General features: G+C 41.0%; 1 protein-coding gene across 3 annotated transcripts in view; it reads right to left on the reverse strand.

Moving 5' to 3' along the window:
* RSU1 (Ras suppressor protein 1) overlaps positions 1–12,184 on the reverse strand; it is a 218,788-nt gene that overhangs the window by 99,434 nt on the left and 107,170 nt on the right. For all 3 annotated transcript variants that reach the window (XM_063610183.1, XM_055296670.2, XM_063610184.1), the window contains one exon: positions 7,086–7,218. In XM_063610183.1, the coding sequence (XP_063466253.1) occupies positions 7,086–7,218 (133 nt within the window). The remainder of the gene's footprint in view (positions 1–7,085; positions 7,219–12,184) is intronic.

Consider the following 12,184-nt stretch of genomic DNA (forward strand, 5'->3'; position numbering starts at 1 on the left):
GAAAATACTAGTTACCTGTGAAGTATATATGAATAATAGTGTTAACCAAGTTACAGGGCAGAAAAAAAAAATCCTTTAAATGCAAAATACACTAAGCAATCTATCAAAACACTCGGAAGAGAGTAAGAACTTACGTATTTTTCCTTACATCGTCTGTATTCCTCCTGTCATATTAAAGAGGGAGGTATCAATTTAGCAGGGTAATTGATACCTCATGATCACATATAGGAACAGTTGAGCAATTAAACCAAAAATCAAATTATTATTATTATTATTATTATTATTACTATTTTGAGATAGGATCTCACTCTGTCACTGAGGCTGGTGTGATCTCGGCTCACTGCAACCTTGACCTCCTGGGATCAAGGGATCCCCCCACCTCAGCCACCCGAGTAGCTGAGACTACCGGCATGTGCCACCATGCTCGGCTAATTTTTTTTCATTTTCTGTACAGGCGATGTCTCACTATGTTGCCTAGGCTGGTCTTGAACTCCCCTGGGCTCAAGTGATCCTCCTGCCTCACCTTCCCAAAGTACTGGAATTACACGCATGAGCCACTGCACCCAGCATTCAAAAGTTAATATTACATATTGGCTTACTTTTATTCAGTAGAATAAACATTCTGGAGTTTTTTGTTTTAAAATGTGATGCTACCTAATTTTGTCATTGAAGTTAACATGAAATAAGAGACATGACACAATACACCCCAAATATAACATATTATACGGGTTTCCCTTTTCTCTGGTACTTTTTAGCAACACTGGTTAAATGCAACACATTTTCTTGCAAATAGGTCCAGAGATGCCAAAACTTTGAGTCATATATTATGGATAAAATGTGATAATGCATTTTCAACTTTAAAGGAGAAAAAATAGGCCTGGCACGGTGGCTCACGCCTGTAATCCAAGCACTTTGGGAGGCCGAAGTGGGCGGATCACGAGGTCAGGAGATAGAGACCATCCTGGCCAACATGGTGAAATCCCATCTCTACTAAAAATACAAAAAATTAGCCGGACATGGTGGTGGGCACCTGTAGTCCCAGCTACTCGGGAGGCTAAGGCAGGAGAATGGTGTGAACCCGGGAGGCGCAGCTTGCAGTGAGCCGAGATCGCGCCACTATACTCCAGCCTGGGCAACAGAGCAAGACTCTGTCTCAAAAAAGAAAAAAAAAAAAAAAAAAGAAACGAAAAAGACAACTTTTAAAAAGTAAAAACAATCTTTATGTTAAAAGCCAGGTACAGTGGTGCATGCCTGTAATCTCAGTGCTTTGGGAGGCTGAAGCAGGAAAATCTCTTGAGGCCAGGGGTTTGAGAGTAGCCTGGGCAACATAGCAAGACCCCGTCTCCACAAAAAAATAAAATAAAAAACTAGCCAGGCATTATGGTGGTGTGTGCCTGTAGTCCCAGGTACTAGGGAAGCTGAGGCAGGGGGATTGCTTGAGCCCTGGAGATCAAGGCTGCAGTGAGTTATCATGCAGCCTGGGTGACAAAGTGATAATGTGTCTCTAAGAAAAAAAAAAAGCTTTAAAGAAAAATGGTTCTTCATTTTCATGTCTACTACACAGAAATATAGTTTTTCTGTGGCTTAATATGAGCTATTTTCAGATACAGCAATGAAAACGAAGAGCCTACATTGTTCTACATACTGATTGTCACTATGCTCAATTTACTAACCACCAGAAAGTTCCCAGAAATTTAATCCTCTCCTCCATCTTTGTGAAGATATTTATAAAACCATCTGCTAACTTTGTGCACCCATTTACACTTCATCAAATGTTTATTAAGTTTTTCTTAGAGATAATTTCCTACAGTGAAGGGCTGTTTTAAAATGAATGGGCTCTCCTATTAGGTTTGAAATACCCTAGCCTTGTGGTGGAAGGGTTGTATCAGTGAAGTTATTTAAAGAATTTCTAGGCCACTGACTCAGCAGTCACTAGAGGATATAGTCGTTGTTTAATAAAGCCCATGTATGTCCATTATAGCTTGTAACAGGTTTGCACAGAATGCAGAAGAAAAATAAAACATTACTTAGCTTTAATTCCACAAGTAAAACAACGTGAAAAACAATAACCAACAGCCAGAACAATGCTTCCTTATAAATCAAACAGGATGATTTATTTGGCTAGATTTCTAATAAAGAGGAATTCTCAGCTTTTATTTCATGGTTTCCCACCATTCACCAAAGACTGCTGTGTTAAAATGTTTCTGTTAACTATTATGAATAATAGTATGGCTGGTCTTTCATTTAAGGTTAAAAAAACAGAACACGCAAAAAACAGATGAGTGGGGAACTTTTCCGGAGAGAGAAAAGAAAGGTGAAAAACACAGGCAGAATGACGAGGAAGCATCTTGTGAGTGATGCCATGCTGGAAATGAGGCTTCAGGACTACCATGCTTGGCAAATTGCAGTTTTCATGATGACACCTGTTTGCCAAATACCTCTTTCAACGGATGCATTTTCACCCTAACATTTGTCAAACCTCTTTTGTTAACTTGTTGACAAGAGTTAACCTGTCAGCTTTTAAAAGGGCTTGCAGTTGCTATCCATGTTCCTTGATGGAAATGTGCAAAGTGTGAGTTACCCCCTTTCACATCACAAAGAATCTTGTCAAGGGTGCTGACTTCAACCTGAGTGCCTCTCCTAGGAGGAAAAAAAAATCTACCTTCTGGAGACTTAAGTGTTGAGTATTCTATCATAATTCTGCTTCAAAGAAATAAAAGAGGTCGAAGAGACAACCACCATCACATAAAGAGTTAACAGGTAGTTGTATAACTCAGCAACAGGTTAAAAACACACTGGAGCATGTAGGATGTGAGCTTCAACGACCCAACCAAGCACATCACTTTATGTTAACCGGCAACTCAATGACACCAGCCAACACGTTCCCCTGTGGAAGGCATGAAAGATGAACAGAGAGCAGCTTCCACCTGAGACATGCTGAAGGGGCCATGATTAATGCCCAAAATGTTACTCCAAAGAGCAATCTCTGAAGAACTGTACCTCACCATCCTACCAGCCACACCCCTCCTGCCTAATGGAACAAGTTCCCATCTTCATGAAGCTAAGTCATCTCCAAGTATTTTAATTCTGCTGACACACTGAATTCATTGTTTTGTTTCAAGCATCCATGTCTCCTCTTGGAGTCCATTAGAGCCTATAAATCAGATCATTCATCTTCTCTGCCCTAGACTCAGAAGAACTTGAGGAAGGTCACCGTGAATGCCGATCATAGACGTGAATGAAAAGAAAACATTCCGGTGAGTTTTTTAGTTCTTTATTCCTCTCATTTAGGTAATGGGTTAATCGGTTAGAAAAAAGGGGTTGGGGTGGGGGAGGGAGGAGGAGGTTCGCAGGCATTTTAAGTGCCAAAACCAAAAGTATGCTTTCATGGTAGTTTAAAGATAGACAGATAAATACACATTCGCAACATGCAGACACTGATAAATATCTAAGTAAGGATTCTTTTTAATAAAGGGGAAGTATGCAGCTTAAACACAGAGACAAAGAAGTGAAAATTAGGAACTATAATAAGTTTTAGACTAGAAGATCAAAAACTAAGGCAATGAATGTGAAATTTGCTTTTTTAAAAAAACTATGAGTATCATCAATAAACTGCCTCCCCCGAAGGCTGCCACATATAAAACGTTTTTAAAAAGTAGCCAAATACCTGCTAATTCGCATAATATTTTTCAGATAGGATACTAAAAATCCCCTAATTATGAAATGGCTGCTTCAAACAAAGAGTTGAGTTGGGTTCTAATTATATGAGGATATACTTAATATAATACAGATCTATTCATATAAAGGAGGCCCTTAATTTTGAAAATCAGCGTGTGTTAATCTGGTGAAACACAACAGCGGCATTTTTGGGCATTTTTTTTTTTTAATGACTAAGAGTTTGACTCATTGTCTTATCAGCTAACAGTCCGTATCTTGGGCTAGTATGTTTGACAAAGGGGTGACGACAGCTGCTACAGGAGAATGAGAGAAGGACAAAAAAATTGAAATACACAAAGTAACCAACCCTCTTCTCCTTCCCAAGGAGGAGAGAACTCACAGCAGGACCCTGCCCTAGCACAGCTCATGTACCTTGTGACCTCCCAGCAGAGGATTATGTAGATGCCCCTAAAAGCAGCCATTATGGAACCCGCTGGTCCCCGTGGAAAGGGGGCAGTGGCTCTCCTGTGCTTACTGAAGCTGCTGCTTCTTTTTTTTTTTTTTTTAAGCACAGTTTCACTATGTCACCCAAGCTGGAGTGTAGTGGCGCCATCTATCTCAACTCACTGCAACCTCCACCTCCCAGGTTCAAGCAATTCTCCTGCCTCAGCCTCCCAAGTAGCTGGGATTACAGGCACCCATCACCACACTCAGCTAATTTCTGTATTTTGAGTAGAAATAGGGTTTCACCATGTTGGCAAGGCTGGTCTTGAACTCCTGACCTCAAGTGATTCACCCTCCTCATGGTGAATCACCCCACAGTTCACCCCAAAGTGCTGGGATCATAGGCATGAGCCACCGCACCCAGCCTACTGAAGCTTTTTAATGTTGACTTAACTGCATAAAAGGTAATCCAAGGCTCCATGAGGGAATGAAACAGAAAAAGTTAGCAGACACAGTGCTTAGATGACGCCAACCCCCCAAAATCGGATGCTAATAACAGACATAAAAACAGATATACCAATTATGTTATAGATACCTCTCATTTATCCAGAATCCTGACCACATTCAAATAAGTTAAAATAGTCTGTAACAGTGCAGAATGGTGATTAATTGCCTAATAATTACTTTGAGGTAATACAAAATCCATAAACTCACAATTTAATCTTTTAAAATTAAAAGCACTTTCATATGCAATGTATTCTCATCCTCTGTAAATTATAAACTGATCTATGCAAAATTAAAAATTGTTAACCAGAATAATAAACAGAGAATTTCCTCTAATTCCAGATGGCTAGGAGTTTGTTCACGCATTTTCCTGTATACTATCATATACAGAATGACTTTTTTCAAGATACCGTACAAACCAAGCTCTAATTTTCTTTTCTTTTTTTAGGGATGGAATCTTGCTCTGTCGCCCAGGCTGGAGTGCAGTGGCATGATCTCAGCTCACTGCAACCTCTGCCTCCCTGGCTCAAGTGATTCTTGTGCCTCAGCCTCCTGGGTAGCTAGGATTACAGGCGCCCCTCCACCATGCCCGGCTAATTTTTGTATTTTTAGTTTCACCATGTTGGCCAGGCTGATCTCAAACTCCTGACCTCAAGTGATCCACCCGCCTTGGCTTCCCAAAGTGTTAGGGTTGCAGGCGTGAGCCACCATGCTCAGACCGGCCATTATTCTTTACAGCTTGTCTTCCCTGTTTCTGTCTGGTGCAAACATGGCCACAGCAAGCGCTAAATGTCTGACCAGGAGCATGGCGCTCAGGCTACAAGACTGCAGAAATGCAGCTAGCCATTTCTGTGCACAGGCTCTGCCCTGCCAATCAATCCTGACCCACTGGCCTGGCACAGATTCAGAGGGTTTTCTTAAGTGTGGGACATATTTCTGACACCAAAAAAAAAAGAAAAGAAACTCTTAACTAAATGTGACCTTTAGCAATCTTCTAGCTTTCTTCCAATAGGTGGGATGTTAAATTCTCAAAAGTTGGTGACAGGCTGGGCATGGTGGCTCATGACTGTAATCCCAGCACTTTGGAAGATGAAACCAAGATTGCTTGACACCAGGAGTTTGAGACCAGCCTGGGCAACATAGGGAGACCCCGCCTCTGCAAAAAATTTAAAAAATTAGCTGGGCATGGTGGTATGCTCCTGTAGTCCCAGCTACTTGGAAGGCTGAAGTGGAATGATTTCTTCAGCCCAGGTGTTTGAGGCTGCAGTGAGCTGTGATTGTGCCACTGCACTCTAGCCCAGCAATACAGTGAGATCCTGTCTCTTAAAAAAAAAAATTAATTAAAAAATAAATTTTAAAAGTTGATGTCAGACACAAAAACAGATTACATTTGACTAGGGATGTTTTTGTCTTTTTTGTATATGCTTAAAATTATACTAGATCTCAGCATACGGGGTCAGGCAAGTATGTGATAAATGACAGATTGTTTTGCAGCTGGGGGCTAGGATAAAGTAGGAAAATAATGATGGTACATATAACAACAGAAGCACGTGGAAGTGGCAGAATTCCTTTCAACCTTGACACATGGAGGAAGACAGAAGCAGGAATGGTGAGGTTTTTGGGACAGTTTTGCAGAGACTCCTTTCACCTGGAGTGAGGACTGGAGGTATTTTGATGCTGTGACTTTAAGCTGGCAGATTCCGCTTCCTCTGCTGACTTTTCCTTTTCTCTAAGAGATTATCATCTCACTAGAGTAAAAGCTTCTCTGTAATAGAATGACGCATTGCTAGTACTCTCTACTGATTTTATAAATAAACTGCTTAACAATTTTGTTCAGAACACTTGTAATTCTTTGCATTCACAGAAGAAAAAAAATATGTTCTGATCTGAATGGTGAATTTCCTTAGTGCCATGAATATTCAACTAATTTAATACCTCAAAAATTCTCTAAAGAAAATCGGTAAAAATCTCCTTGAAAATATCAATAAAAAGCAATTTACAAATAGAGACAATGACCACATGCTGTTTTTTCTTGTTTTTGTCTGTTTCTTTTGAGAAAGGGTCTTGCTCTCTCATCCAGCCTCGAGGGCAGGGCATGACCACGGCTCTGTGCAGCCTCAATCTCCTGGGCTCAAGTGATCCTCCCAACTCAGCCTCCGGAATAGCTACAATGACAAGCATGCACTACCATGCCTGGATAATTTCTTTTTCTTTTGTAGAGACGGGGTCTTGCTATGTTGCCCAGGCTGGTCTCAAACTCCTGGGCTCAAGCAATCCTCCAGTCTCGACTTCCCCAAATGCTAGGATTACAGGTGTGAGCCACACCACACCTGGCCGACATGCAGTTTTTAATAAAACATTTTAAAATGCTAAGTGTTAACTGCCACCAATAGGATACTGTCACATAATATTTTTAAAGGCATAATTATAAATACTATAAAATCACAGCCTACTATTTCAGAAAATCAGAGTCTACTTACTATTTGTATGTCTCAGAACGGATATACTCAAAAACATGGGACACGCCAAGCTGGAACTGGTCTGCAATGGGGGTCACCCAAGGATTGTTCTCTGCTTTGAATACCTGCTTCTGGCCAGTTAAATCCAAGTTTCCTGGGGAAAAAAAAAAAAAAAAAGAAAAAAAGTGAAGTTCACTTCATCCAATACAGATCAGATCTAAGAAGTCCTTCTCAGTAATCACAGCCTAAGTACCCTAAACCAAACCCTAAGTACCTCTTGGGTCATTTGATGTCTTTTAAATTTCTTAACCCAAGTCATCACAGGTACACAGTCATGACAGTATCTTGGCTCAAGAAATTAAGTACAAAGGAAAGAAGAAAGAAGACAGATGGAAAAGGAAAGCACAGCAGAGGGAAGGAGGTATTTGCTGCAGAGACAAAAATGACTTATTCAAGATTAAGAGAACTGATAATATGAAAACCATTTGAAATTCTATCTTGACCACGTCAGTATGCATCACGCCTTGTCCTGGCTGATCTGGGCCCAATCTGATCAACACCACTTTTTTCACCAATCAAGACAGTGTATGAATGGAGAAAGACAGGAATATTACCCAAGTTAAACTGTTGTTACTCAAGTATAAGAGCACAAGCACACCTCGGAATCAGCCCTAAATGAATCTCATTAACATGGCAGTGATAAAGACTAATTACCTTTTAAAATCATTCCTCATTTCACTCTCCAGCAATCTGGAAGGTCAGATACTAATATTACTTTATAGGTGAAGAAATGGAAACTTAAGGAAATTAACTAATATGCCCAAGATCAGAAAAAGCCAGCGTGAAGATTTCAAGCTGATGCTCAATCTCATACTCCTTCTACAGTGTCTGGTGAGGCCATCAGGTTACATATCAATCTAGATAAGGTTGAGTTAATGAAGGTAGCATAAAAAAGCCAGCAAGCACCCCTCATCTGGATATTCTCTGTTGATGACCAGTTGACTGTTTTTTTTTCTTTTAGATCTATTCAAAAATGGAAAAGGCAATGTGTGAAAGAACTTCCTAAAATGCGCTCGCCTATGAAAGCAAGAAGCAGAGAAAGAGAAGTTAGGCAGCAGGGATATATGTGAAGGTCTGTCCCTAAAAGGCGTACTGAGGAAATCAATTTTCAGACTTCTCGTCCACGGCCTGGCACTGTTTGAACCTAGAGACACAGCAAAGATTCTTGCTAAGACACAACCGAAGTTACGTGCTGTTGCTGTTCCCAGACTCTACTGCCTATGTTTTCATAGGTGGTAACTCAGGACAATGAAAACATATTCTGGGAGGCAAGTATAGCACAAAGCAAATCATTGCCTAGCTGATCTGAGCTTTGGAAATGAAAGGATAAATGAAATTTTTTATGAGGAAGATAATGCAATATTGCTTCTTAAAACAATATAATAGATACTTTGAATCTTTCCTTTTTGTTCTATGAACTTGCAACTATTCAGAAAAACAAAGAAAAGAAAAACGACTACAATTTCACAAAATCTTTTTAAAGAAAATAGACACTACTAAATATCAAGAGAGAGTAATTCATCATCTTTCCAAAGCCACTAAGAATTTGTTGGCACTTGGTACAAAAATAAGCAGATTCAATTATCTCCAAGATTATCAATATTGTCAATTTCCTCATCTTAATGGTTAAACATCATTCGTCAGATATTAAGTCACTTGGGAAATTAGTGAGCTTGATTCTCTAAACCATGAATCAGAAAGCTGCCTAGGGCGAATGAAAACCCAAGGGTGGTATGCATTCTGCTTAGCTGAGTATCTCACCTGGGTTTGATCTTGTTGGCAAGGGGCTGCCATTGATCTTTATTTTTATCTTTACTTAGGGAGGGGGTTTTTAGAGTCCCAAGAATGAAACTGATCCCTTGTTTACATTTCTCTGTAATTCTTATTTCCTCTTAAAATCTACTTTGCTGCACTCAATTTATCTTGTCTTCCATATAATTCCTTCATGGTTTTTTCCTCCAGTTTTTCATTTTCCTAAAAATGAATATAATATACATTCCTGGAAAGAAGCCATCCATTTAAAAACAAGTCTATTTCTGACATGTCGTGTTTTATGTGCACGATGGTATGTTGCCCATCGTGCTTAGGAGGCAGGGCTAGTAAGGGAAAGGGTTACAAACCGGACAACAGTGACTACGGTGCAGCAATGCCCTCATCAGTTGGGAATGGCAGTGCTGGAGCTCAGTATATCTCTCTTAAAACATTCACCTGAGAAACAACCTATGCTTACATCTTGTCATCTTCCTGCCTCTAATCTCTGCCCACAGACATCAGCATGAATCAACTATGAAAAAAATAAACTTGAGGTGTTTGGAAAAAATGTGTATCCTTGGCCAGGAGTGGTGGCTGATGCCTATAATCCCAGCACTTTGGGAGGCCGAGGCGGGTGGATCACTTGAGGTCAGGAGTTCGAGACCACATGGCAGTTTGGCCAACATGGCAAAACCCAGTCTCTGCTAAAAATACAAAAATTAGCCAGGCGCAGTGGTGCGCATCTGTAGTCTCGGCCTCTTGGGAGGCTGAGGCAAGAGAACTGCATGAACCCGGGAGGCAGAGGTTGCAGTCAGCTGAGATGGCACCACTGCACTCCAGCCTGGGTAACAGAGCAAGACCGTCTAAAAAAAAAAAAAAAAAAAAAAATATATATATATGAGTGTGTGTATTGCAAAGTGGATGAGAAAAAAGATGCAGAAGCCATGAAAAGTATAAACTATCTATTTATGGAATAGGACAGAAATGAATTCCTAAGCTAAGGGGATTTTCTAGTTAGTGAGTATTTTGCCCTAAATATCTTTCCTTCTTCTGCAAAATTGGTTATCCTAATGAGAAATATAGTTGGAACTTCTAGTTGGTAGAATTTTATTCTGTTGAAGAAGCGTCCAGGGTTTTCAATCATTTACACAACTGCTTTGCTTTTAACATCCGGTTCAGAGGAGGGATTGCAGGAACACACTTTTTTTTTTTTTTTTTTTTTTTTTTTTTACTTTGGGAAGAGTGAGAAGAGGAGGGAAGTCAGCTACATTTGGGCACAGAGCATTTCTCACCACACTATATTTTCAGGGCCCTTGGCGAGCATGAGAACAACGTGGAGCAGAGAAAGGATCCGGGAAGGATGACACATACAAGTCTCAGCTATTTCAAATTTTCCCTGGGAAGACTTGCTTGGGATAACGAGGAGAAGAGACTCTTCTTTTCTAGCCTGCCTCACAAGCTCCCTTCCGCTGAGTCCGAAGCCTTGCCCGATCATCCGAAACTGGAGGTATGTTATGAGTAAAGCTGGTTTTAAAGACCCCTCCTTGAACTTAAGGAATAGGTACGTATTTCTGCGGGAAAGGAGCACTCGTGTTCTACTACTGACAGCCTGCAAAACCACTCTGGAACGCACACAGCCTCTTGTTAACTTATTAACAGCATCTTACTAAGCATGCAGTCTTTTCAGTGGTAATCCTCTGAAAATAATGTACTAAAGTTCTATGCTCCCTGACTGCCACTCATGGAAGGAGAATAATGCCAAGAAAGGTCAGCCATGTTCTCTGGGCCCTTTTGTCTGAAGCCTGTAACCCCCTGGAGATCTGTCAATCCCAAGTGATGTCTCTATTTAGGTGCTGTCAGTGGAGATGCCAGAGCCATCACAGATTGCTAACGACGGCTGCTAACTGGAGCACACAGGAGACGCTGGATGCGAGCTAGACATACTCCCTTAAGGGAAAAGGAGTCACACGGTGATGTCTGCAAGTCAGAGTTAACAGAAAGGACCACAGGCTATTCATGATCATCTTCACTTATATCACTTTCAACTCATCTGCACATTTTAACTGGGATGGGGAGTGGGAAGGAGGGGACAGATGACTGGGTTACCCTCTCCACCCTCATTTGCTTACTTCGATATCAAGCAATGCTACTAAATTAAATTCACAAGTGCTTCCTAAAGCTACATGAACTTAAGAGCCTAATGGAAAAGAATGATTAGGGTTCACTGCGGAAAAAAAAGAAAAGAAAAAAGCTTCTTGTTTGTTGTTGTTCTTTCTTTTTAAAAAAGAGCCATAAAACCCAGGTATAATGTCCGTAGCAAACCTTAAAGGAGGAAACTATTATAAATGACAGAGATGGAAACTGCGCGAGCCAAACAGGGCAATGTCTGCTTGGAGTTAGAACTGGGACTTGCTGTAATAGGGCATGCTTGTTTTGTTTTTCAACTTAATGTCACCGGTGGATAACACAATACCTGTTTCTGTAGCACTGCAATCCTCCCAGCAAGCGATTTGTCTCTGGGTTCTCTTGCCTCACTCTGCACCAGTCGGGGATGAAGCAATTTCAGAAGAGGGTTAATATAATTAGAGTAAAGCTGGCCATTATATTGTGTGAAAAGATGACACCCGACTCATATTGGCCTAGCAACAAGTTACCATTGCCTCGGCAGAGCTCGTCTGTCAGCTGTCGGAGGTAGGTTCCCTTTTAAGTAATAACATGCAGGAAGCATCTCACCCTGCTGTCAGTCAGCCTGCAATCGCCCTGACGCCGCACGCTTCAGTGCGTTGAGTTAGGAGCCCTCACCCATCCCCTTTATTAGAAGGCTGAGCGGCGCTCTGGTGGTGTTCTAACAAGGATCAGGCAGCAGGATTAAGCACTGTGACAAAGAGGATCTAATAAGCTAGAAAGTGGTGCATCTACAGACACGCTGGCTGGCTCCCAGACACAGATTCACTTTGCTCACTCCTCAGTCGGAAGGCGCAGGCCACTGGGGAAGCCAGGCAGCGCCGTGATTAGCAGTGACCCTCTGACCGCTGCTGCTATGAAGATCGTATATCACTCAGAGGCTTATTCTGCAATTGCAAATTGGATTTTCCATTTTATTACCTGCAAAACGACCACATATGCTTCTTTCCAAAGCCTCTACTACAGCAAGCTTTGCCATGCAACTGCAATTGTGTAAACACTAAATCATGCAAAACACTCATTCTCCTTGCTGGTTATAAATGTGATTGAATGCAACAGGCAATTGCAGCCCCATTAATAAGCATGCTCATTTTCACTTATGGAAATTGGTTGCTTCCATAATC

Source organism: Symphalangus syndactylus, chromosome 10 (assembly GCF_028878055.3).
Source record: "Symphalangus syndactylus isolate Jambi chromosome 10, NHGRI_mSymSyn1-v2.1_pri, whole genome shotgun sequence".
NCBI lineage: Eukaryota > Metazoa > Chordata > Mammalia > Primates > Hylobatidae > Symphalangus > Symphalangus syndactylus.